This window comes from Colias eurytheme, chromosome 13 (genome assembly GCF_061535395.1).
Source record: "Colias eurytheme isolate Ceu_HAF_F1 chromosome 13, ilColEury1 Martin Lab GWU primary, whole genome shotgun sequence".
NCBI classification, from domain to species: domain Eukaryota; kingdom Metazoa; phylum Arthropoda; class Insecta; order Lepidoptera; family Pieridae; genus Colias; species Colias eurytheme.
Window position 1 is genome coordinate 9,751,739 of NC_142992.1, and position 18,550 is coordinate 9,770,288.

Consider the following 18,550-nt stretch of genomic DNA (forward strand, 5'->3'; position numbering starts at 1 on the left):
TGTTGAGCGTTTAATATTCTGAAATAACTCCTGCGGGGCTCTGCTTGCTCTGGCCCAAAACCATACGTACTTCCGAGGAGAAATTACCGGATTTAAAAAGTTTTTTTGCATCTCATCCCGAACAACGCTCAAATTTTTTACAAAAAAATTAAATAAAAATAAAGACCAAGGATATTGTAGAAGATGATATCAATGGCTTTTCCGCGACTCCCGATTTTGAAGTAATAGATGTTTACTTTTAAGTAGATACATTTTTTTTTTGTAAAATTGTAGTAAATCATTTTGTAAATTCTTATTTAGTGCTTTTTATAATAAAAACATGATTAAAGTTAAAAAAATAGAACATATTAACCAAATTCAACATAGAACCAAGCCCCTTGCATACTTAAAGGCCGAGAAATTTCATTATGCAAACAAGAACCAAAGTCAGTTGGTTCTGGTTACCTTGAAAACTAATGAAGCTTTTTGTGATAAAATAGAACCAACCAATTTTGGTTCCATCTTGCATAATGAAAGTTGGTGAAATTGGGTTGGTTCCGCAACTGACATGTAAAAAACTGTACTTACAGTTATCAAAGCTCTACCAAATTTTTTGAGAAGGTAGAAAACGTTTTTTTAACACTATCTGTGTACTTAACTCAATTTCGCAAAAGATGTGGGTTGGTCCCTTTTTGCATAAATACGTCCAAATTACCAACTTTCATTCTACGGCTTCAACCGTGTGCCTTATTTAATCCCTGTTCCTACACCTTGAATCCTATTTATGCAACAAAATTGAGATGTCCTTTTTCAACGTAGGTATGTACCGTGTATGTATATCGAAATTTCCGTCAAAATCGGTTCAGACGCGTGCGGGAATACCTATTTTCTCGTGGTCCCACTATTTTCTATTTTGTCCTACTATGACGGAGTAACTTTCGTATTTATCTACAAAACAGAAATGATTTGATTGTTTGTTTGTTTGTATTGAATAGGATCCGAAACTACTGGATTGATTTGAAAAATTATTTCACCATTCGAAGCAAAAATTATACTTGTATACGTAGTATATTATTATTAGTCTGTGATTATACCTACCTGATGAACATAGGCTACTTTTTATAACGGGAAAATACTTCATTCTTATGGGAATCGATGTCGAAATATTTAATTTTAGGCGCATAAAGAAAAAAAAGCAAAGGATCATTCAAAACCTTTTCTACGGTTTAAATCTCAAAACTTTTTGGTTCATACTTCATATAAAGGTAAACGGCCGTGCCGCTTTTTTTTTGCTCGACTTGGCGGGGGCACTGCCGTGCCCCTAGATCTGATAGGATTATTTAGAAAATAAAACAAGATGACGTAGGTAGGTATTTAATTTTAGTTTCGATTTATTATCATTATGATGATTTCTTGATATTCTTAACGACGCGGTTGGCGCAGAGGTAAAGTAACTGCCTACTGTGCTGACGGTCCCGGGTTCGATCCCCGGTCAGGGCAAATATTTGTGTGATGAACTTGATTATTTGTTTTTGGGTCTGGGTGTTATCTATATATGTATTTATAAAATATTAAATTATATTTATCGTCGTCTAGTACCCACAACATAAGCCTTAATTGAGATTACTGTGGGACTAGGTCGATTTGTGTAATATTGTCCTTTAATATTTATTTATAATTTATATACTTATAATTAAATGTGACTAGAAATAATATACTTACTACGGTTTAAGTATAGGTTGTATTATGTATATTATTTTGTAATGAGATCTTGCAATCAAATATTCACACAATCTCGCAAGTTTTCCGACAATTCATTTTTCGTATGAAAACGATCAATACACTAGGTACCTACCTAATATAAGCCGCTACAGGAACGCAGTTAGTAATAATTAATAACGGCTTTAACCCATTTACAATATTTTTTATAGGTACTGCAAAGGCAATGAGGTTATGTATTAAAAACGTAGTATATTATTATTAGTCTGTGGTCTGTGATATTATTATTAGTCTGTGTTAAAAACGTGAAAAGTAACGTAAAAACGTCTGTAGTGCCATCTAGTATTCGTTTAGCATCGTCAAATCGGAGGAGAATAACTTGTTTATAGTAGTTTCATGAGATGGCGTTGTTTTGAATATAAACTTTTCTGTAAAATTAGTTGAAATCGAGTGAAAATTAAATTAAATAGGTAGGTTCCATTTACAAAAGTATGTAAAAAATTATAAAAAGCAATGAAATTGCAATTAAATCTAATTTTATTTTTTGCTGGTTAAAATGATACACTTAGCGGCATCTATTGGTAGACGGATGGCATTAATCGTCTTTTGTATGTAGTGAACCAGACATGGTTATACTATGACAACGGCTTGTTGTCACGCACACAACTATAGAGGGAGCGACGTTCTAGCGTTCGGAACACATGTTCTTCCTTTTGTTTTATAATCTGAGCGCAAAAATATGTAAAAAAAATAAACACCTTAAAATGTTGGGAATTAATAAAATATAAATGCTATGTTTTCTTTACGAAAAGCCTTTACATTGTTTTGGGTAATTTTATTAATATCTGATACCTATATAATATTTGATTATGTTTTCAGGAGGTGGTCGGCGAGCCGCGACGGTTTCACACTCTGATGGAGTACTTTATGAATTACGACACCTTCCATATTGAATTTATGGTAAATACTAAGAAAATATAGTCTATTGTTGAATTTCAAATATTTTTGTAGTGAAACTTCTTTAGGCGCGTTGAGAGTAAAATTTCAAGGTCGCGTCATGGCAATATCGTCACGTCATGGAGTATATACTGTGTATTTTTTAATCTTGCCTCTTTGGCAGTTTCACTTTTGACACGAGTGCTCGACACAGGAACCTAACCTATTACAAAGTGAATTAAAACTAAATTTTTCACCACCAGGTGGCGTGCATGCAGTTCGTAAACATAATAGTGCACTCCGTAGAAGATATGAACTTTAGAGTGCATCTACAGTACGAGTTCACAGCACTCAAGTTGGATGATTATCTGGAGAGGTTGCGCATGTGCGAGAGTGAGGATTTGCAGGTTAATATTGTAAATTATAAAATTAACTTAAAACTTAACTTTAATTTGGCCAAAGTGATATATTTTAGCAATATATTTTGAGCTTTCCAATGGTAGTTTCAGCTGAGTAGTTAAATAAAAATTAAAAACCTTTGACTATAAATAAAAAAATGAATTTGAATTTGAAAAAAAACCCGCATAATTCCCGTTCCAGTGGGATTTCCGGGATAAAAACTACCTTATCCCCATCTCAGGCCTCAAACTGTCTTTGCCTTTTAAAAAAACATTTAAAAAATTAAGTTCCTCTTTAAAAGTAGGGAAAATATGGTCAAAAAAATTACAAAAAATCACAGGATTGATGCTTTTTTACATATTTTTGACGTGATAACGTCTTTAAAATCGTTTTAGTCGGGTGACATGTTCAGAAACTTGTGTCACACCAAAACCTCACGAGCGCGATCGCAGGTATAACGAGAGAGAGACGGACCGATCTCCCGTCTCATCTCGAGCGCTGCCACCAATAAGACGTTATCACGTAAACATCTCGATCGTAAACCTACTTTACAAACAACCAATTTTTTTATAACAATTAATCCCTTTTTCCATCATTCCACATTTGATTCAGGTCCAAATATCAGCATACCTAGACAACGTGTTTGACGTCGCCGCGTTAATGGAAGACAGTGAAACTAAAACTGCAGCACTGGAGAAGGTCAATGAGCTTGAGGATGAATTGGGGCATGTGAGTGGAGATTTTGTATTTAAATGTGGAGGAATAAAGGCTAAGGGGAAATTGGCTATATGTTAGTGGAAGTCTGGTCGAAATCGGGCTAGCTGTTTGGGAGAAAAGAATAGATAGGCTGGAAAAATATGTATACATTTGTGATTCGTAAACTTTTAGATTTTAAAATGAATATAAGACGTTCGAAACCGGTTGTAATTTTTATGTGTTAAAAGTACAAGACAGTATGCAATTATTATTCATATAAATAACTAGGGAAGTCGTTTTTAATCGTCTATAATGTAGTTCAATTATTGAAACAATACAGAGTATAACTTATATATTACCGAAACAAGTAGTAGTGTAATTTTTTTGGTTACTAAAATGATCATAATATATGAATCCTGTAAACTTACCCAATCAATTTAATAAAACTATTAATCGTGGCATCTATTTCAGGCACTTGAATAAACATATAATAATCTCATCTCTCTCATCTCTTTCAGGCGCACGAGCGGCTGGCCGCGTTAGAGCGAGATGCAATAGCGAAACTAGCTACACTAGAATCTGAACTGGCGCAAGTGAGACAGGAGAGAGATCAACTAGCTGAGGCCAGACGACAGGTGGTTGAAGAGGTAATTCGTTTTTTTTATCTATAGTAAAAAAAAAAGTTTTGTTAGAGTGAGAAAAAGCTAAAGCAAAGAAATAAAACAAATACTCGGCTAAAACGCCCGTTTTAATCTATTACAAAATGCCATAGTAATATATCATAAATTTAGAATTTTACATTTACATACAATAAATAACTAGTTCATAAATTGTCTGAAGCAAAACTCTGCCTACCCGTATATAAAGCAGAGTTTTGTAATAAGCAATACAATAGACCTTGAACATTAGTGCCACGAAATAAAATGGTCATTTCAATAAATTATAAGCTACTTAGACCATTTAACAGGCGATTATATTAATATTTATAGAAATTTAATGGAATTATGAAGCTTCAAATGTTTTATTTTAAATCGTTTATAGGTGTCAACGTTACGGCGGGCGCAACAGGATTCTCGTAACAGACAATCCATGTTGGAGTCTAAAGTGCAAGAGCTCGAATCGCTCACCAAATCCTTGCCGAGAGGTGCTTCTAGTGAGTATACTGTTTTTTATTGGTTTAAAATTTTTATTCTAGTATTTAAGAAAATGACTTTGTTACTATTGTTTTTTATTAGTTTAAAATTTATATTCAAGTATTTAAGAAAATGATTTTGTATTGATCTATATGAAGTAAAAGGTAAAGACATTAATTGAAATATAATTTGGAAAATCTATATTGTAGTAAACTATGAGTTTTAAATATAATTATAATAAATCTGATATTGATTTCAAACGATTACATCTGGTTGGTAATGTCATCGACAGATTATTCTACCGGCTGCAGCTGGTAGTAACTATTTAGTAATCTGTGTACATACCTCACCACATAATATAATACACGAAACATATCTTTACATTATACATCGCAATACATTACAGTGGGCGCGATCTCCTCCCACGCGCTGTGCAACGGCACCACAAACGGGCACACGTCCCCCCCTCCCCCTCCCCCGCCGCACGCACACACGCTCCCCCCGCCCACACACGCGCACCTCAACGGCGACGTGCACACGCCGTCCCCTCCCCCTCCCCCCGCCGCGCCGGCCGCCCCGCTCCCTCCCCCTCCCCCTCCCCCGCCGGTGCTGCTCCCTCCCCCCGCGCCGCCCGCCCCGCCCGCGCCCGGCCTCATGCAACCCCCGCACCATACGGACGCAATGACGATCAAAAGGAAGGTGGACACGAAGTATAAGCTGCCGACGTTGAATTGGATCGCGCTCAAGCCTAATCAGGTGAGAATTTTTATCAAATCAATGTTTATTTGCTCGTATATGGTTAGTTAAATGTGTTATACACACTATTTTTTATCACATATACTGCCATAGTGATAAAAAATAGTGTGTATATGCTTAGCTGAGTGGGCATTTCGCACCAATGAACAATGTGTTTACATTCAGAACATTTCTATCGGTAAAAAATTGAGATCTTCATGGTCATGAACTGTTGAACGGGTCTTTTATTTTGTTTTGTAATACGTGTAAAAAAGATGAATTCGTTTTATAATACTGGTAACACATGCAGATAATTGTCGAAGTTTTGTGTTCCTAGTCACATGTAGAATTATTACTTAGAGTATTACTTTGTTTGAGTTTCATTTTAAATTTTGCCAAAGAAGTTTCACTTCGGACGCGTGTGCTCGATACACGCCCTTTTTTTGTGTAAAAACTTTTATATTGTTTAATATCCCCAGATTATTTTTTTCACTTAAATTGTTACGTGTCTACTGTCTAGTGTAGTTTACATAGCACTGACGCGTTCTGCTTAAAAGTTATATTTCGGATACTCATAGGTTGAGTTTCCGAAACGTTAAAACCAAATTGTACCGTAACCGTACGCAATTTTACACGTCCATATAAACACCTATAGGTCCGCGGTACGATATTCAACGAATTGGACGAAGAGCGTCCGCGCAGGCGCATAAACTTTGCCGAGTTTGAGGAGAAGTTCCGCATCGGCAGTGCGTGTGCCGCGCCGCTCGCCGCGGACGAACTCGCGTCCTTCCCCAGCAAGCGATTCCGCAGGGCAGATACTACCTCGCTGTTGGAGCACACGCGTCTGAGGAACATTGGTGAGTGTGGGGCAATAGGAGGAGAGGGGGCAGGGGCACGGGGCAGTGGGGCAGGGCAGGGGCAGTGGGGCAGACCGAACAAGTTGCGGAAGCACTTCGATGTGTAAGAGCTGCAGCTGCAGCAACAGACAGGCGGGGGGACCAGGTCCACAAAGCTAAATAATTGAGAATATTGTACAGAAGGATGAAAAAAATCAAGATCAATTTTGTGTACATTTAAATATTGACTTAAAGCAACCAACACCATTTTATGATTCATGACCTTCTTAAACAAAGACAAATAGAGAAGCTATTTATATTGGGCACATTTTAAATAGTTGCAAAATCTATATTTGGCATAACAGATACCAGTGATTTACGACAAAATTATTGTTTTTAGAAAGCTTTCTAACCCACATTTTATCTTTTCAGCCATCTCGAGAAGAAAACTCGACACGCCAGTCGAAAAAGTAATCGCCGCGATAAACAATCTCGACCTAAAACAATTACCGCTTGAAAGCGTAGAAATCTTACAACGCATGGTGCCCACAGAAGCTGAACAGAAAGCGTACAAAGAATACGTCGCAGAGAAGAAAAACATCAACCAATTGACCGAAGAAGACAAATTCCTCATGCAATTGGCCAAGGTCGAGAGGATATCCGCAAAGCTGTCCATCATGAGCTATATGGGCAACTTCTTCGATAACATACACCTAATAACGCCCCAAATACACGCTATAATATCTGGCTCCTCCTCAGTAAAATCTTCACAAAAACTCCGGAATGTTCTAGAAATTATTCTAGCGTTCGGAAACTACTTGAATAGCAGTAAACGTGGCCCAGCGTACGGATTTAAACTACAGTCCTTAGATACTCTAATGGACACAAAGTCGACGGATAAAAGGGTGTCTCTACTGCATTACATCGTGGCGACGATCCGACAGAACTTCCCGGAGTTGTTGAGTTTTGATACGGAGTTACTGTACATCGACAAAGCTGCGCAAGGTGAGTTCTATGCGACTTTTCCTTAATTACGACAGTGAAATCACGGGTTGAAAGCCTGTTAACTAATACAATGTGTATAAATTAATTAGAAACCCGATATCTAATAGAAAACAATGTGCAAACTAAATTTATCGACTTTTTGACAGTTTTAAATTGTGCATAATACATGTGCCACAAGGAAGTAAGTTGGGACCTTTACTATTTCTACTTTATATTAATAATTCACTTGACATTCACTTGAAATTGGTATTGAATTAAAATCGTATTAGGTGATAGTATTTTAATGAAGTGATTCAATATTTTAATGCTAATCAATTGGCCATTTGTGGTGGACATTAAAAAAAATTGACGTTTCGAAATTTCAATTCATTTAAATTTTTGGGTGTTCTTTTAAAAAGAATTATGTAATTATGTTTTTGAATTTGAATTTGTGTGCGTGCGTGTGCGAGAGTGAGATAGAGATTTGGACATTGACACATTGTGGCTAACTTTTGCCGTCAATTTTTCTTTTCCAGATTTTGATTGTTATTTTCTCCTGACTAATTTGCTAATAATTATTCCATGAGATAGAGATTTGACACTAAGACACTGTGGCTAACTTTTGGTGCCAATTTTGATTGTTATTTTCAGCTGACTTATTTCCTATTTTTCACATACATTTCCAGTGTCGCTAGAGAACGTATTAGCCGACGTGGCTGAACTAGAGCGTGGTATGGAAGCCGCTCGTCGCGAGAGTGAAGCCCGCGACGCGCACCGCTCTGCGCACGCGCACGTGCTGCGCGACTTCATCGCCAACGCACACGACAAGCTGCGCCGGTTGCGGCACGAGACTAAGCACGCGCAGGTGGGTGGGGGGAGGGGGTGGTGTACAAGTGGAGGGGGTGATGGTGAATGGTGGGTGATGGTGAAGGGGGGTGAAATTTAAAGGGGGGCGAACGCAACAGACATGACATTCGCGAACGCAACAGACGTGACATTCGCGAACGCAACAGACATAACACGGTAGCGTAAGCGAAGTAGGAGTGATATAACGCGGGAGCAAGGACAAAGTGTGTTTTCTTACTTTGAAATTTTAATATTCAATATGACTTATCCTTTAATTACGCAGGCAAAATGACGGTTGGACAGCCTGTTAACTAATATAATGTTTATAAATTAATTAGGAACTTGTTATACTTATCTTATAGAAAACAACGTGCAAACCAAATTTATTAAATTTTTGGTAGTTTTAAATTTTGCATAATATATGAGGTGTGCTACAAGGAAGTATGTTGGGACCTTTTCTATTTCTACTTTATATTAATGATCCACTTGACATTCACGTGTTATTGGAATCGAATTAAAGTTGTATTAGGTGATAGTATTTTTATCATCTATTACTTGAAATTTTATTGTCCTGACACTAAAAGTTCTCGCCTGTATGTTTCATTGTAGTAATAATATAATGTAATGTTTCCAGGACTCGTTCGCATCGTGCGTGGAGTACTTCGGCGAAGCGCCGCGCGGCTGCGACGCTAATACGTTCTTCTCTCTGCTTGTACGGTTTACGAGAGCTTTCAAGGTATGTACTATAATTATTATTGTTTACAGGTAAATTAATATAGTTACTTGCCGCGTGGCCCGGCTCTGTCTGGAATAAAAACAAAAAATATTTCGTCACTCAGAAATAATACAGCGTTTTAGTTGGACGAAAACTACCTAGAAACGTCACTGTTTTCAAGTTTTTTTTATATATCGAAAATGTAAAGTCTGTAGAAGCGCTTTTATATGCTAAAGATACCATATTATATACAATTATACACATGAAACCACACGTAGGTGTCACATGTCATATCTATTTTTTTTATGACCATATTTTCCTCCATCGATTGAAGCAATATTATCATAGACAATGTGTTTATATATTTATTTATTCGATTTCCAGCAAGCAGATGCGGAAAACGAGCAACGCCGCAGGCTCGAGCAAGCTGCCCAATTGGCAGACAGCGCCGACACCAATAAAAATAAGATTGTGCAGAAAAAACAACAGGTAATGTATATTTTTATATTTTATAATATATGTTGTGTATGTGTGTGTATGTATGTGTTTTTGGTTTGTCTATGTGGTAGTGTGTGATTTTTTATTTTAATTCTGCTTTATAGGAATTAAAAGAATAATTTACTTTTGAAGAAAAAAGATGGGACATTTTTTATAGTTAAATGATATTTTTTTTGTCTTGCGTAGACGTGTTAATTTGTTAACATACATCCATTATTAGTTCTATTATTTAATTTGACGAGTAAAAAATAATCTATTTTTTATGTATTGAACAAGAAAGAGAATTCTATAGTTCATATATTTTTAGCACTATTTTCTACTTCAAATAATGGATTCTCGCTTATTTAGACTGTGTGATGCTTCTCTGGTGAATGGAGTTCGTGCGTTTTTGGTATTTTGCATTTTATTTTTATCAACTGTAGATATTTTTAATCTGTATTTTTATATGGCAATGTTTACAATTATACTTAGATAAGTATTGTAAGTGCTGCCAAGTTTTGACTACTAATGTTTGATTCACATCTTTTATCATTTATTATATGAGGATATCAAATACTCTATTTTTGGAAATTATAAAAATGAGAATTAATTTAAAATTATGTTGGCTTTTTATTCTGTTCATAAAAATATCACTTTTTTTTTGTTTCTTTACTTACATACAAAATTACGTAAAGAAGAGACGTTTTTAAGTTATTTGATTTCCTTAAAATCAATTTTTGTTGTCATCTTGAATTTGAGTGATTTCATTGATGCATTAGTACGGTGACGGTCATGTGTAAATATGTCAGCATTCTAGTACAAATACACTAATTTAGTTTATTTATTAACTTTAACCTAACTGCAAATGAATTTGAAGTACTTTCACAATTTTAAAGAGATCGATTGAACTTACAAATTTTGAAGATATCACAGCTAAAGCAATTGAAAAGATTTGATTTATAATAGATACAAATCTTCTATTGTTGAAAATACATGTATATGCCATATTATCATAATTATTGGATCAAAATTCTTTACAGAATTTCTAAAATTCTGAGCAATAGTGGGCAATAGACAAATTTGCACTAATTCTGAAGTTTTTTTTGCATTTTTCTATGCTTTGCAGTTGGGTTCATAACATTATATACACATAAACATTTGACACACCACATAGTGTTGCCATATTTACACGGCAATCACGCGGTGATGGTAACACCATGTTAATTCTCACAGAGGTTTAACTACGCGGCGGTGAGCGCTGGGCTCTTGCAGCAACACTTGTCTCAGTTGAGACACAGCCTAGACTCAGTCTAGTTTTGGTCTAGATAATGATCTAGATATTGACGTAAGTCGATGTTACGGGCCCTTTCACTGTGTGTGCGTGTACTAACTTTTAAATTTTAATATTGGGCGGTTTTGATTGTGATTTTTAATTGGTGTTTAAGTGAGATGTATTTTTTGTAATTCCCTTTTTGTTATAGATTTTAATGATTTGTAGTTTTTTCCTATCGATGTTAGTTTTTTTCGTAATATCTTATGATTATGTCACAAATACAACGCAACGGTGAAATTTACAATATCCAATAATCTGTTTTATGATATAGTTAAATTAAAACAGTAAAGATAAAACATTTTCCTGAAGCCTGTTGTAGGATTGCTTTTCCAAATTCTATTTTTTTAACAATTATAATGTCTTAAAAAATAGAATATATTCCTGGGTCAGTTTATAATACGCCTCGAATCCAGTAAAAGTAAATTGATATTAATGATTTGGATACGAATATTTCCACAATGGGTAGAATAGAAACTGGGATAAATATCAACACCAATTAAATCGTGACTAAAACGAAGCATGTTCTGAGCACAATCAATGGGAGTTTTGCTTTTATCATAACTTCACGCGGTTCGAGCATGCACACAAACCCTTATGTGGTAAAATAACTTATTGTCATCCATACATAATCATTTTCACGTTAGGCGTCGATTGATGAACATAAGAAATGCTAATAGAAGATGTCTGATCGAGCTCTTATAGAACAGCAGTCAGACTTCCACTAGTTCCTTGCATAGAAATACTGGTCCGGGAGCCAGCAGCAGATTTTATGACCAAGTTTCTCTCAAGCGGTAATTAGTAAAATGCATCAAAGTATAGTATTATGAAGCCTCGTGAACGTCAGCTGGAGCTCGGTTGGGGGGAAGAGCGGTTGTAGCCTCCCGTATCAGCTGACGGTTTTTCCACCAAGATACAGCCAGCTGACATATATATTTATCCACAGTTACATATAAGCTATCATCAGGTAAATTTTTGTTTGAGAGGAAATAACGGAAAATAAATTTTTCTTTAAATTTAACTTTCATGTTCGAGACACCAGCTGACGTATAATACACCATGTTGTAACCAGCTGACTATTTTTTTTCGTTGAGATATTGGGTTAGCTACAATTTGACAAATTTTTAGCTGAGAGGAAATGAATGAATGAATGTATTTTTTTTCCTATGTGCGTGGGAGGCTACAACCGCTCACCCCCCCAACCGAGCGCCAGCTGACGTTCACGAGGCTTTATAATACTATACTCTCATGCGTCTGACGAATTATCTCTTGAGAGGAAATAGTTAACCAAATTTGCACCTGGCTCCCTAACCAACATAAATATTGCGCTATCGTATTTGCTCTAGACTTAACCGTTTATTACGTCCCTAATGTCAGATAGGGTACTGCGTTCTTCCATCTACGCTGCTTTCCATAAGTTAGAACGGTCAATCGTATGGAAAGCAGCTGTATTGACTTTTCCTTTACCTCTAGAATAATAATTCTAGAGGCCGAAAGTGACAAGTAATTCAAGATTGGGCTATTATTTTCGTACAACTTTGTGTTTTAATATCTTGCCCTAGGGTGGAGACGATATTTTCCAGGTATTGAGAGCAACAAATATATTTTCTGCACTACAAAGTCATTCAATTTCAAGATGACTAATTCACACGAATCTATTGAATCGACTTGGTTTTCTAATAGCTGTTTTTTTATCTTATTCCCTAGGCTGCACTTTGCATGGAAATACATTACACAGGGCATGTTGTTTTTACTACTTTTGTAAAATGCTAGTGTGGTATATCTTGTATATTATGATTTTTTTTCACAAAGTATTCAAGTAGATATATCGTGCAATTCAATATGTATATAGTGTAAGCTAGATTTAGAGTTGCCATTTACATATTTACAGGCTTTGTTTTTAGCCCAGTTTTTGCACTTTGTAACTATAGGTTTAAACGTCATGGTCTTATAATATTATAATCTGCAAACCTGCATTGCTACTATATATTTTGTGGATAGATTTTGGTCCAAAGAATATATTTCTGTACCTGAAATGGTACCTGTCTACATATTATCATTTAAAAAAACACATATATCTTTACTATGCAATAGTTTGGTAATTTAGAACAAAGGCTAATAAATTAGCATTAAACTGCGTATGATTTGATGGCAAATGTTATTGCATGGAGTTACTGCTTCTGTCATTGTTTCATACGCTTTTTGCTACTTTAAATATTTTTATTAAATTAATATACTCTCCTGTACCAATATTAAATGTCAAGGCGACTATAAATATTATTCTAAATGTGTTTATTACACAATTCTCAGTATAATATAAATAGCTTTCCTCGTGAAGATTATTGTTTAGCGTCTTACAAATTTAAAATTTCCTTTCTTTCTGTTTGTTAACACAATTGTAGTTGGTTGTCTGAAAGGGTACTTATAAATTGATAAATGTTCTTTTACACTGTTTTTCTTAAGTTATCAAATATAATATTGACACCTCTTCTAATAAATGAATGTTTAAATCTCCAGGAGGCTGTAATAAACGAGTTGAAAACGAAGTCGCAAACGGTCGGCGAGAAGAAGCTGCTCCACCAGGACGAAGTCTACAACGGTGCATTAGAAGACATACTACATGGGCTAAGAAGTGAACCCTACCGTCGCGCGGACGCAGTGCGACGGTCTCAAAGACGTCGCATCACAAGCCATCGCCTCTCCAAAGGTCTAGATGACCTGGACCTCTGATACGAAACTCCCCCAAGTGGGGACTTCCAGAACGTTCTGGAACATTCGAGCGGAAACACGCTGGACTCGTACGTGGATAAAGGAAACTCGACCTTCTCCAGTCAGAATAAGACGGATTGTCGTGGTAAAGATTTCTCGGTTAGAGATGCGGTCAATAATATAGATCGCAAGTGCGGAGTGACGAAACGCCGCAAGGATCTAGAGATGGTGCACAAGAAACCGATCGCGATATACAATATAGAGGACAATATCGACTTCTGCGATTTCACAGGCAGGAAACCGAAATGCTCGACATACAGAGTGGCACCTGTAGACCATCAAGTGGAAGAAAGGTGTGAACTCATAAAATCTACATACGACGCCATTTCTAAGTACACGCGCGCCATGTTCGATAAACAGAATGAAACCGTCGTGTGAGTGCCTAGTTTTTTTTATCTGTTGCCTTCAGGGGAGTATTGCACATCGATCACGTGTGTTTTTGATATATTGTGCATTTTTATATTTATGATAACGGTTTTAGAATAAGGACTGTAATTTATATACATCGAACCTATTAACTCGCTATAGACTCGGAACGTGAACAATACGCAATGCTCCACTAAAGTAAGGACAAAACAGTTTGTTACGCCCACAGTTCATTCCACGCTAAAGCAATATTTTGCTATGTGAATATACACTTTTTGACTTTATACATTGTAATAATCGGGGTTTTGTAGCCGACATTTTACTGAAGCGAATCAGATAAAGGTTTTGATATGCTACGCTTGGGAGGTCAGGTTCTAAAAATAATATGCCTTATAATGTTGTATTTAAAGTTCAAATTTGATCTGACTATATTAATGCCCTTCGGTAGATTATAATTGCATTTATGTGATAACAGTAAAAACTAAATTTTACAGCAATATTTGTAGTTTAAGATAATATTCGCAAGACCAAATTAAAGGAAATGACGAAGCAATCGTATCTGGGCCTGATTTTCCCCAACTCCTATGGCTTATAGTCTGGCTAGATATTATTGGCTTTTATACGCACAGTTTTTAAATAAATATTTTGTAGCGTCATGTAATTTTTACACGTTTGTATCGATGTAACGGACAGTATGTATAAAGGTTTTTAATATATGATATTATTAATGTAGGTTTATTATTAATAATAATAATAATTAATCGAGAAAGTTGATACTGTGATGCGCGCGAACGATTTTTTGTGCATTTACATTAAGCATTTTGTACCTTATATTATTAGTGATAGAAATATTTCCATTTTTACACTGGTAACACTGAGACGGGTTTGATGGTTTTTAAAAGCGGTTGACTGATATATTGAAGTGAAAGATATTTTTAAATATATACTAATGACTATGAATTTGAACAGACTACTACAGTAAGAAAAAAGAATTGCTTTTTTATAGAATTTTTTGTCGTATAATTCACGCACAAATTTAAAGTTAATGTCCACATATACCAGTACTGATAATACTTCATTTATTTTATGTTATTCTCACTTCAATATGGCGGCCAACCGCGAAGGACAAACACATGACATTTAGTTGTTGCACTTTAAATTTTAATGACGTAATTTATTATATGTTTAAACAAAATTGGGATTGCTGAATGGAACTGATCTGATTAGTGTTATTCATTTTTCCGATATTTTTTTTTGTAAATAATTTTATTCGCATAGCAACACCGACACAAATATCACGCGAAGAATGTAAATATTGTATTTTTATATATCACTCAAGAAACTTGGGATTTAGACACACGATATCTATTAGTTTATGTATCTAGTATACAATTTGTGTCGGTGTCGCCATGCCCTTACGATAAGTTAATATTATTTAATGGAGAATTAAAATAATATATTGTTTCGAGTTTTGCACAGTTGTAATAGTGCAAGAACACATTATACCTTACTTTTTCACGCCCAGTGATTAAATTTTACGTGTCATATTTCATTTTTAACGATACATATTTGAATTTATTCTTTACTTTATTATAAATACAGAATACAATTTGAATTTTCTTTTTCACAAAGAAAAAATGAAAAAATAATTAATAAATAATATAAAAAATAAAAGGCAAGAGATAATGTGTTCTTGTCCTAAATTAGGTGCTTTCCGCACGTTATTGAGTAGTTCTATTATTAATTTTTTATAAATTTAAGTCGTTTTTGAAATGTTGGTTCTGTATATGACAGGGTCGGTTGAAAAACAATAATGCTGATAGCACCAAACGTAGTTTTGAAAAAACTTTAAATTTGATTTCATTGGTTGGTGAATATTGTATCTATAATTACCTACCTACATAAATATTGATTTATATTCATTGTAGATTTGGTCTTATTTTATTGATAAACAGACATGCAAATTTAATCTTAAACCTGCTATCTTATTAAACATAATTTTTTTATTGTAATTCAAAATTTACCAAGATTTTCTTATTCACTTAAATTGCATACAAATAACACTTGCCATAATATTAAATCTACAATGAAGATATTGATTTGCTTTATTACAATTCGGAATTATCCCTGTACCTTTTGTATGTGATGTATAAATGAGTTTTCTATTCCGCTCATTGCATGTGCGCTAGAGTTAGAACAGTATTCAGTGATGCAATAAACATTTTACATTATATTGTTTTTTATTTACCTGTCGATTTAACAATATTTTTTTTTTTATTTGGGAAGTAATGTGTAATGTAGATGTGAAAGCGATAATATTGAGATAAATGATAAATTGACTGTCTTAATTGGCAAATCATCTTATTTCAAAAAATTTACAAGGTTTACAGTATAGTTATTATATTACCTGTGTATCTCACTACACAGTTTTACTAAAATATGATAGATTTTGAAACATTTTAAAGTATAACTTCATCAAGCAGTATGATAAAAAGATATAGGTACCTTGACTTTAATGAGAAACAAAACATATTTAAACAGTTTCTTTATTTAACAAATAACCATATAAATATAAAAAATATGCAATAATCATAGAAAAATAAAAATTTACAACAATAATAACAATAAAAAATTTTTGTGTGGTTTTATGAAACCACGGTAAAAGTGAAACTGTTCGAACGGTTCCGAACACTGCTTTGTGTAGCGCATGTCGCGTGACGGTCGGCTGCCGAGTAGGTATACCTCCATAGGTATACTCGGCAGCCGCGATACACGCGACACGCGCTACACAGACCAAAAAGTTTGAGACGATGTAATAAAAGTTTCACTTTAAAAATCACTTTTTAACTTTGTACAACTGATCAGCTTTGCTCTTAATTTTCTCAACAATAGTTTCGACTTCAGCCATTGCCCCTACCCCAGTGTCTCCGCACATCAACAGCTTGCTTATCGGAGGAATTTCTTCATAGCCCCATTCTCTTAGAGTTGCTATTTGCTTGGCTGTGATGGGGTGTTCCCACATTCTCGTGTTCATGGCTGGGCAGAATAACAATGGTTTTGTCATATCCCATGCTCTAACTGTGCTTGTTAGAATGTTGTCACATATACCCTGTAAATCATATTTTCTTTTACTAAAACCAATTTATAAGAAAATTGAAAGTGTTCCAAACTATATTCCAGACTCTAGATTAATTTTTTAAATCAACATATTTTTTTATAAATTAGTTAACAATTCCTTAATCTACATGCAAACAGACTCAATGATATCTAACTATATTATCTACTTCAGACTTTGAAGTTTGAACTACAATGATATCCTCCTACTGTGGAAATGGAAAATAATTATGATAAACTTAATCTCGTAATAAAATGAAATAATCAAATTTACTTGAACAAATAAAAAACATTTAAATTACATAAAATATTACTTAATATTATATAATGCAAAGACTTTATTAAATTCAGTAGACAGTTGATCACAGAATATCAATAAACACTATTTTAGATAAGATAATAAATCACATACTTTAAATAGAGTTAGGAAATATATTTACCACAGATATCTTAGCCAAGGTATTAGCATCCAGTGGAGCAATGACCATCATGTCCGCTTGTTTTCCTAATTCTATATGCAATACGGGATCTCCTCGCTTTTGCCAAGTTGTCCATTCAGAGGCGTCATCATAGAAATCACTCTTCAATTGCTTCTTATCAAAGAAATGTTTGGCATGCTCAGTTGAGATAATGTGGAGCTGAAAAGTAGGAAATTCATTTTATATTAGAAAGAATAAAAAATGAGGAAAATGCTTTATCGCGAACATCGCGATCGTATTAATGTTTTATGTTTTTACTCTTTAACTTACTCATATGAAATCATCTATCAGAAAAGTCTAAAGTAAATTGTCATGTTATTAAAGAAGCAAATTATCTTCAATAAAATAAGGCAAAACTAGAAACTAACCTGAAACTTATAATTTGCATTATTTTCATTTAAGTCCAATAGAGCTTGTTCCAAGACTGGTAGTTTAATAGCAGCAACACTACCTGTTACTCCAATAATAATATTAAACGTATTTTTAGCCATTTGTCAGAAAAAATGCAAAAAGAAGATGACAATAATATCTTTAAACTAGGGATGTAACGATACATGATTTTGCCGATACGATACCGATACCGATATTTGTAGTAATGTATCGGCGATACCGATACCGATACCGATATCGATGGCTTGGTAGAAAAATAAATAGTGAATTATGCATAAAAAGTTACCAACATTTAACAGAGACAACTGTTAATCGTATTCTTTTAAATAAAAATGCCAAATCAAAAAACAACAAAACCATTTATTTTAGTATTATTATTTTACGAAGTCAGTTAAACTTTAAGTAATACACATACAATCAGTACCTAATAAAAGTTTACTATTCTGCCGTCCTTTAACTAGAAAGCCGTTAAGCCCACGAAGTGAGTTTCGAGTAAAGGGAAAAAAACACGGAAATCGTTATTTCTTAAAAATTATGACACTTACAATAATTATTGTGAGATACATCGATCGACATTTAATTATATATAAATATTAGTTTTTACCCAGAAACTGTTATAATTTATTTTTAAATTCACTTTTTCTCGT

The 18,550-nt window shown here is 34.4% G+C and overlaps 2 protein-coding genes across 3 annotated transcripts in view; one reads left to right on the forward strand and one right to left on the reverse strand.

Moving 5' to 3' along the window:
- The window catches only part of Frl (formin-like protein), a 75,092-nt gene extending 58,941 nt beyond the window's left edge, over nt 1–16,151 (forward strand). The window contains exons 7-19 of one of the 2 annotated variants that reach the window (XM_090108368.1): nt 2,578–2,658; nt 2,898–3,041; nt 3,646–3,762; nt 4,248–4,376; nt 4,771–4,882; nt 5,269–5,618; nt 6,253–6,454; nt 6,866–7,438; nt 8,104–8,282; nt 8,898–8,999; nt 9,363–9,467; nt 10,689–10,800; nt 13,303–13,438. In XM_090108368.1, the coding sequence (XP_089964494.1) occupies nt 2,578–2,658; nt 2,898–3,041; nt 3,646–3,762; nt 4,248–4,376; nt 4,771–4,882; nt 5,269–5,618; nt 6,253–6,454; nt 6,866–7,438; nt 8,104–8,282; nt 8,898–8,999; nt 9,363–9,467; nt 10,689–10,769 (2,175 nt within the window). In that variant the 3' untranslated portion in view covers nt 10,770–10,800; nt 13,303–13,438. Of the gene's footprint in view, nt 1–2,577; nt 2,659–2,897; nt 3,042–3,645; nt 3,763–4,247; nt 4,377–4,770; nt 4,883–5,268; nt 5,619–6,252; nt 6,455–6,865; nt 7,439–8,103; nt 8,283–8,897; nt 9,000–9,362; nt 9,468–10,688; nt 10,801–13,302 lie in introns of both variants that reach the window. The other variant, XM_090108367.1, reaches the window with a different exon arrangement.
- A 605-nt stretch (nt 16,152–16,756) lies between these two features.
- On the reverse strand, nt 16,757–18,044 carry Ppcdc (phosphopantothenoylcysteine decarboxylase). The gene is made up of 3 exons (XM_090108695.1): nt 17,882–18,044; nt 17,475–17,672; nt 16,757–17,029 (listed from the first exon to the last, which is right to left on the reverse strand). The coding sequence occupies exons 1-3, from the start codon at nt 18,002–18,004 to the stop codon at nt 16,757–16,759; spliced, it is 594 nt and encodes a 197-aa protein (XP_089964821.1). The 5' UTR covers nt 18,005–18,044.
- Between the last annotated feature and the right edge of the window lie 506 nt (nt 18,045–18,550).

What these genes read in the sequence shown, in the direction of transcription:
- Ppcdc (XM_090108695.1), bottom strand. Translation starts at nt 18,004, where the DNA reads ATGGCTAAAAATACGTTTAATATTATTATTGGAGTAACAGGTAGTGTT. An exon ending in ATGCAAATTATAAGTTTCAG is followed by an intron (nt 17,673 to 17,881) that starts GTTAGTTTCTAG and finishes CCTACTTTTCAG; the next exon opens with CTCCACATTATCTCAACTGA. An exon ending in CCTTGGCTAAGATATCTGTG is followed by an intron (nt 17,030 to 17,474) that starts GTAAATATATTT and finishes TATGATTTACAG; the next exon opens with GGTATATGTGACAACATTCT.